General features: G+C 45.5%; 1 protein-coding gene across 2 annotated transcripts in view; it reads right to left on the bottom strand.

The window, feature by feature from the left end:
* STK24 (serine/threonine kinase 24) overlaps positions 1–8097 on the bottom strand; it is a 58185-nt gene that overhangs the window by 8137 nt on the left and 41951 nt on the right. For both annotated transcript variants that reach the window (XM_015557561.1, XM_015557564.1), the window contains exons 6-9: positions 5406–5591; positions 2792–2937; positions 1282–1411; positions 17–85 (exon numbers count right to left, since the gene is read on the bottom strand). In XM_015557561.1, coding sequence (XP_015413047.1) covers positions 17–85; positions 1282–1411; positions 2792–2937; positions 5406–5591 — 531 coding nt within the window. The remainder of the gene's footprint in view (positions 1–16; positions 86–1281; positions 1412–2791; positions 2938–5405; positions 5592–8097) is intronic.

The raw sequence follows: 8097 nt of genomic DNA, 5'->3' as shown, positions 1-8097 counted from the left end.
CAGCGGGGCATCTTACCTCTGCAAACAGAGGAGAAATAATTGTAGATAAACACTGAGAGAAAGGCCTCTTTGGGATGTCTTTCATCTTGGGGAAGAAAAAAAAGCTAATTAGAAATATTTGATATTTACAAAAATTCAATAAACTTCAGACAGGTGCTACCAAGGATAATGTAATTTATGAAGTGATCCCCCGATAAGTCTAGCACCCATCTGACACCATCCTCAGCAAATACATGAGTGACTATATTCCCTATGTGCTCTCCATCCCTGGGACTATTGGTACTTCCAATCTGTACTTCTTGATCCCTTCACCTTTTCACTCAGTCCTCCAGCCCTCCTTCTATCTGGCAACCATCAGTTTATTCTATGAGTTTGTTTCTCTGTTGTCCATTTATTTATTTTTAGATCCCACATGTAAGTGAAATCGTATGGTATTTGTCTTTCTCTGACTTATTTCATTTATCATAAATACCCTCTAGGTCCATCCACGTTGTCACAAATGGTAAAATTTCATTCTATTTTTATGACTGGAATATAGTCCACTGTATCTATGTACCATATCTTTATCCATTTATCTACTGATGGGCACTTAAGTTGCTTCCATATCTTGCCTATTGTAAATAATGCTGCAATGAACACAGGAGTGCATATATTCTTTCAAATTAGTGTTTTGGATTTCTTCAGATAAATACTCAGAAGTGGAACTGCTAGATCATATGGTAGTTCTATTTTAACTTTTTGAGAAACCTCCATACTGTCTTCCACAGTGGCTGCACCAGTCTGCATTCCCACCAACAGTGCACGAGGGTTCCCTTTTCTCTACATCCTCGCCAGCACTTGTTGTTTGTTGATTTGTTGAATATAGTCATTTTACAAGTGTGATACACCACCGTGGTTTTAATGACTTTAATAAAACTTAATCCCAAAATTCTAGTACCTTACATGAATAACCATATATGCAAAATAGGGACAGTCCTGTCAAGAGAGCTAGAAAGTCATTTCATACGTGAAACCTCACCCACTCCCACACCCCGTAATTCCCACTGTATTTTCAAGTGTCAGGAAATGCTGATCCCACAGAAGGGCAGGCCTACAGAGAGCAGACATCAGCATTGTAGGTCTGACTGCGGAATCAGTCGGACAAAATCTCCTGCTCTGACAAGTCACTGTCAGCAACACTCCAAAGCAGGCCCCCACGAGGGGCCACCTCACTGAGAGAAAGGTGACTGAAATGCCGCTGACTGGGCACAATGTTGGTCCCTCTCATACCAGCAAACATACCTTATTTCTGTCTAAATCCGACGGCTGAAGAGTTCCATTCTCAAGACTCTTTGGATCTTTCTCTCGGATCGTGAAGATCCAGTCGCTAGAATCGCTGCCTCCAGATGCTTGACCATCCGTGTCCGTTTCCCTTAACACAGAAACCCAGGAGGCTGTGATGAGCTGCTCTGCGGGGCTAGGACCCCACGGTGGCCTCTCAAACCCCAACTGAGCGCTTAGGCTGCCCAGCTTCCCACGCAGGCCTTCTCCGTCTCACCTCACACCCACACCAACTTCCCCTCTCCCCACCCCCACCAGTGATACTCACTCCCAGTCCCTCTTGGGCTTCATAAGACAAGCCTGCCTCCCAACTCAGAGACCAGAGACCATCAGAGTGTGACCTCCACAACTTCCCACCATGCCGGCTGCAACCACGCCTTCCCGTCCCATCTCCTCAAATGAAAGCATGTCTTCCCCAATAAGACAAACTGGAATTTCTTCTGACCCACATCATTCACAGGCTCAGCCTTTATGCTGGCATTTCCTAAGATTTGGTGATGGGCCGCAGGGCCCTTCTCACTCTGCAGATGTGCTGGGAAGGACCCCATTTGTTCTCATGGCTCCAATCACCACAGTGACTCTAAATCTGTATCATCTGCCAAGACAACTCTCCCAAACTCACCCTCAATGCCACTCTCAACCGGACACACCCTCTCGGACATCCTAGCAGCAACTCGAACACGTCCCACACAAACTCGGTTTCCTCCCCAGACCAACCTCTTCTCCAACGTCCCCATCTCAGCGGCACTCACCACATGCTGAAGCCTGGACTGTCTCCTCCTTTCCCCAAAGCCATGGCCAGACTCCCCGTTCATCTTTCCATCCCCAGTGCTACCACCTTAATCTCAGCGTCTAGAACTCAACAATTCCTGATCCGTGGTTCTCCTCGTTTTATAATGGAATCGCCTGGTGACCTTGAGAAAACACTTGGTCTCATCCCCAGACATGCGGATTCCTTTCCCCTTTATGTCAGAGTCACGAGCCCAGCTTTCCCCTAAAATGGCCCTCCACTCAATTCATCCTCAGCTAATGGAATTCCTAGGTGCTTGACACCGGTTTTTAGTAGCTTCCTGGTACAGCGCTGTTACAGTGCGAAGCCTCTACCAAAACACAACACAGAATCACAAAAACATACATTCATATCCTCTTAAAATATATATTTAAAGCAGTTTCATCTGATCAGTGTTTTAAGAGCATGAGGTGTAACAAAAGAAAAAGAAACCAGGTCAAGTTCTGTTTATGCAGTTTTATCACACAGGATTTATGCAGAAACACTCGGTAACACAAAGAGAACCAGCGACCTGGACTGTCTTTAAGAAAAAATAAAAGGAAAGGAACTCAAAGCCCACGCCAAAGAAAAGACTAGAATAAACACAACATTCTCGCAGGCCAGCTGCTCAGGCACAGCGCAGTCAGGGGCACACGCTCTGGCTCACACACACTCGGAACAACTGGGACGACAGAGACTTACGTGTCAGAGTCTTCTGAGCTGGAGTCTTCATGGCTCTGCTCGGCCTTCCACCGCTTGTACCTGTCGATTAGCTCCGTCAAGTAGGATGTTTTCTTCGCATTGCGTATTATAAACTTGTGCTTCAGTAACTCCTTTGCCGTGGGTCTCTGGGAAACAAACCACCAAACAATGCAAACAGAAAAAGCATGAGATGAAGTCCCTGCCTTCCACTTGATTCTACCCCAACGGTCAGACTTCTGCCTCAAAAGGTCAAAAAGCCTTGGCTGGTTTGGCTCAGGGATTACAGCGCCGGCCCTTACACCCTAGGGTCATGGGTCCAACTCCTGGTCAAGGGCACATACTTCTCAGCTGTAGGTCCCCTAGCCCCAGTGGAGGCGCCTGTGGGAGGCAACCAATTGATGTTTTTTTCTTTCTCCCTCTCTCTCCCCCTCTCTCCCTCTCCCTCCCCCACTTCCCACCCACCCCCCGCTTCCACTCTCTCTATTAATCAATGGAAAAAATATTCTCAGGTGAGGATTAAAAAAAAAAGTCACAACCACACTAATACCTAAAGAGCAAGTTCTACTTCAAAGGTTTTCCCCTCTAAGACCTATTCAAAGAATAAGCCATTCAGCACCCGTGGGTGGGACTCCCTGTACAGTAGCATTTAGTATCTGATGTTAAATTCTCAGAAAACCACTCAATTTGGGTAGAAAATGCTCCCGGAATTTCACAGAAACCATCTAAAGGAGCTAGAACATGTCTCCTAGATTCTACAAAACGTTTCATTGCAAATGCTGGCAAGAAGAGAAAACATGTTCCGTATTACCTTGTTAACTTACTATATTAATATTTGGCTCCATCCCCCCAAATAAGAAAAATGTTCATTTGGATTCATCTGGAAGAAACTACAAAGGAGCCAGGAGATTCCTTTTTCTGGTTGCTCAGAGTACTGAGCTCTCAGTCATCCAGCCCTAACTTAGAAATGCTGGTTTCTCAGGCCTGCCTCTTTCCTTGTGGTCCAATGAGGACTTGGTCCGGCCCTGGGCTCAGGACGGCCACAGCCAGACGGCAGGCTTTGACCGTGGCCAACTGCTCTGCCCTTGAGGTTGGCAAAAGCAATTACAGGGAACATGCTTCCCAAAGCCGCTGAGTGAAGCCCAAATTGGAGCAGGCAGGGGGAACACACACACAACACGTCAGACTAAGCTGCCGCTTACTCTGAATTTCTAAAGCTTTATTAACAAGAGGCAGGGACATTTCTCACATTTAAGCTTGTGAAAAACATGGGCCACCTCAGGTATTTCCCACTCCCTGTTCACAGGCTGTGAAACTCCAAGCATCTCAGAAGGTCTTGCATTCTCAGCTTCTCATCCTTCTCTCGGTCCATCTGGGGTCAAGGCTTGGGTGGATATATGTACACAGGCAAGCAAGCCAATACTGGAAGTATGGGTTTTTGTTGTTTTTTAAAATATATTTTTATTGATTTCAGAGAGGAAGGGAGAGGGAAGCATTGGCTGCCTCCTCCACACCCCCTACAGGGGATCGAGCCTGCAACCTGGGCATGTGCCCTGTCCAGGAATCAAACTGTGACCTCCTGGTTCATAGGTCGACGCTCAACCACTGAGGCACACCGGCTGGGCTGGAAGTACATTTTTAATGGGAAGATGTAGATGTGTGTGGGTGTAACTTCTGGGTGCTGGTGCCTCATGACTAGGAACTAACAGCATGATGTAAATTTCAGAGCACTGTGGCAATGGAGAACAGCAGCCCCACACAACCAATGGTTGGTGTACTTTGCAACCCCTTTAGGACCTCAGAATAGGTTGCACTCGCCATTCAATTCCTTTACCAAAACTGGCATAATATTAGAAAACCACTGTGCTCTTGTACAACTAATCACCCATTTTTAGATAAGAGTTCATGAAAGGAAGGGGGGTTCCAGCTGACCCTGCTAGGAAATCTATATACAACATCAAAATATACAGATAACTTTCAAAATAATGTCCTAATTCAGAGAGAAAATTAGGCTGAAGCTATGTAGTCAGTACTGCCACATGGCTCTGCCAGAGTCCCTCAAACATAAAGACGGGGATGGGGGGCAAGGTGGGTGGTTCATTTATATTTGCCTTTCTTTCCTGACACATACCAAGAAGAAACTGAAAACATTTACTTTAAAAATTATTTAGCCATTATTTTTCAGGCCAGACTGTGCAATTATTAAAAATACCTGACACATACCAAGAAGAAACTGAAAACATTTACTTTAAAAATTATTTAGCCATTATTTCTCAGGCCAGACTGTGCGATTATTAAAAATACCTTCATAATTTACAGCCTGACCTACCACTATAAAATGAAAAAGTTATTATTACACATATAATATTAAGGAGAATAGTCTTCAAGCTCAATGAGGTATGAGATGCTAAAAAATAAATTTTATCCTTCAAAGATAAACTAACAATAAAAACATATTTTCAATGCAAAGAAATCAATCATACCCGTGTAGAAAAAGAAAACAAATGAGACTGTGAAGACAGCTGACAACAGTGATAAAAGAAAGTCCAATAAGATGGGTTTAGACCAAGTCAGGCCACACATGAAGAGATGTGGGCCATTCTGATCTGAAACTCACAAAGCTTGGCTCCTTATTCAAACAGGCCTCCACAAACTCCTTGAGGGGTTTGCTGTAGTTTCCTTCCAGCGTCGGAGGGTTGTTCTTTGGAATGAGGAATAAAACCTTCATGGGGTGCAGCTCAGAGTGAGGTGGTTCCCCCTTTGCGAGCTCTATAGCTGTTATGCCCAGGGACCAGATGTCTGCCTGCAACAAAAAAGGATCTTCAGAGAACCACCAAGCAGGAGTAAATTCAAATAAATATACTTGCGGGATGGGGAGAGAGAGAATACATCTCAACGAACTTTTAAGGTTTTGAAAACATTATCTTTAACTGAAAATAAGAAAGATAAGCCTTTGTTTAATTTCAAAATAAGCCACACACAGGAGAAAATAATACACAAAACAGCTTCTATCTCTGTACTGAACGTGGCTTTTACGAGTACTCCTCTTCCACTTGCTGTTGGAGGTATAATGCATTCAATGTCAACGGAGGCCCGCCGAGGCAGTCAACAGGAGGTAGACAGAGGTGAGCAGGGAAGGCAGATGGGGGAGTGAGGTGTGTTTGCCAGTCAGGCAGTGCTCAGGACTAACATAATGCTCTGAGTTAAGTGCTAGCTCTACCAGCAGAGTCTCATGACCTCAGACAAAGATCTAACCTCTGAGCCCAGCTCCCTCATCTGTAAAACAGGAACAACAACAAGCGGCTATGCAAGGTGCCTAACACAGCACTCAGAACTTATGTTCAAACACACAAAGAAGTGGAAAATACTTGTACAATGCACCCCATTTATCTAGCATTTGAATTCAATAATCACCAGAGCTGCTGCTGTTGGCAAAGCCTGCTACTCAGCCTGCCTCCCACTGAGCGGCTGCAGGACCTCTGTCCAGATGACCTCTGACAGGTGTACCTCCAGACCCCTCTGCACCCGGTACCACTAAACCCACTCCGGTACCACTAAACCCACTCCATAGCTAGAAGGCCCCGGCCGATGGCGCGCCTGCTGGCAGTCTGTCACGATGTGTGGGCACGCATTTCCCTGTGGTCAGAGGGCTTGCTGTTGGGTGCCACGCCAGACAATACCCAAACAGGCAGCAAGATTTTGAGGACCTGGCACCCGCTTCCACCTGCCAGGATGGACCAACCGACGTTAACCAAGGAAACAGCATCCCAGCCCCACCTGTTACCAGCCAAGTCTCCAGAGAAGAGCAGGGGCATCACTCACTCGCTCCCCTGGGAGTCGCCAGCAGAGCCTTGTCAAGACAAAGCACATGCCAACCTCCAAGGCAGCCAGCCTAGCCAGGAACTGGAGTGTCACCCAGCCTCTCGGTACCCTTCTCTATACCCTCCTACATCACCAAGTGCCGGGTGTGCGGTGTGTGGCTCCTGACATCTCGGCGCCCTCCTGACTGGCTTAGTTCAGAGCTCCCTCTCCTGGGACTTCTGTAGGGGACTCCTAAAGTGCCTTCCTGACTGCAGGCTCCCTCTGCAGACATCGAACACACTCCTGACTGACTTGGAAACCTCAACTGGCACTCGAATAAACGGCAAGCAATTTGGCATCATGTATCAAAAGCCATAAAAACATCCAAACTTGTTAAAATCAATTAATTCCACTTCTAGGAATCTATCCTAAATAAATACATTTTAGATTTAGAAAATGGGATATGCTGCCAAAAATATTCAATGGCAGCTTTACTTACACTAAGCCTTAAGAATGACTAAGCTGATATGGCACATAAATTACTGAAGTACCAAGCACTCGACAACCATGGCGCCAATCCGGAATCATACATGCAACTGAGTTTGTCTTATGACTGTACCTAGGAAATATGGCATCCGATGCAGAACATGTGTCTGCGTTTTAAAATATGTTATGTGGGGGAAGGACAGACATTTCCAAAGCAATTGAAGTTGAAGTATAAGAAGAGACTCGTTATCCACAGAAACCAGAAACACCCATCAGAAAGGATATATGCACCCCTATGTCCATAGCAGCACAATTCACCATAGCTAAGATTTGGAAACAACCTAAGTGCCCATCAGCAGATGAGTGGATTAAAAAATTATGGTACATCTACACAATGGAATACTATGCTTAACCAATGGACACAGACACTAAGGGGGTAAGGGGATGGGGGGGGAGGGCAATGAGGAGATAAGGACACATATGTAATACCTTAATCAATAAAGAAAATAAATCAATTTTAAAAAAAGAAAACAAACAGGATTTTCAATATGAGTTCAAGTCAAAAGCTGTGAGGGGCTAGTGCTTTGGACTATAGACATTTGTGAACAGATGTTTTCCTATGTGAACGGTTCTAGGTGGCACAATCCTAAGTGACAATACAGAGTAACTGTTGCTGATGACCAAGGATTCTTTCTCAATGGGGCTGCAGGTTGAGTGGGTACCAATATCCAACATTCTAAATCCCTGCAATACCAATCACTGCAATCTTTAAGTAGAAGTAAGCTGGCTACAAATCTGCAGACAATGCAATTTGAGCAGCATAAAAAATAGTGCATATGCTGAGCCGGTTTGGCTCAGTGAATAGAGCGTCGGCCTGCGGACTGAAGGGTCCCAGGTTCGATTCCGGTCAAGGGCATGTACCTTGGTTGTGGGCACATCCCCAGTAGGGGGTGTGCAGGAGGCAGCTGATCGATCTCTCTCATCGATGTTTCTAACTCTCTATCCCTCTCCCTTCTTCTCTG

This window comes from Myotis davidii, unplaced genomic scaffold (genome assembly GCF_000327345.1).
Source record: "Myotis davidii unplaced genomic scaffold, ASM32734v1 scaffold133, whole genome shotgun sequence".
NCBI lineage: Eukaryota > Metazoa > Chordata > Mammalia > Chiroptera > Vespertilionidae > Myotis > Myotis davidii.
The sequence above is the reverse complement of the archived record's forward strand: the minus strand, read 5'-3'. Positions and strand labels throughout refer to the sequence as shown.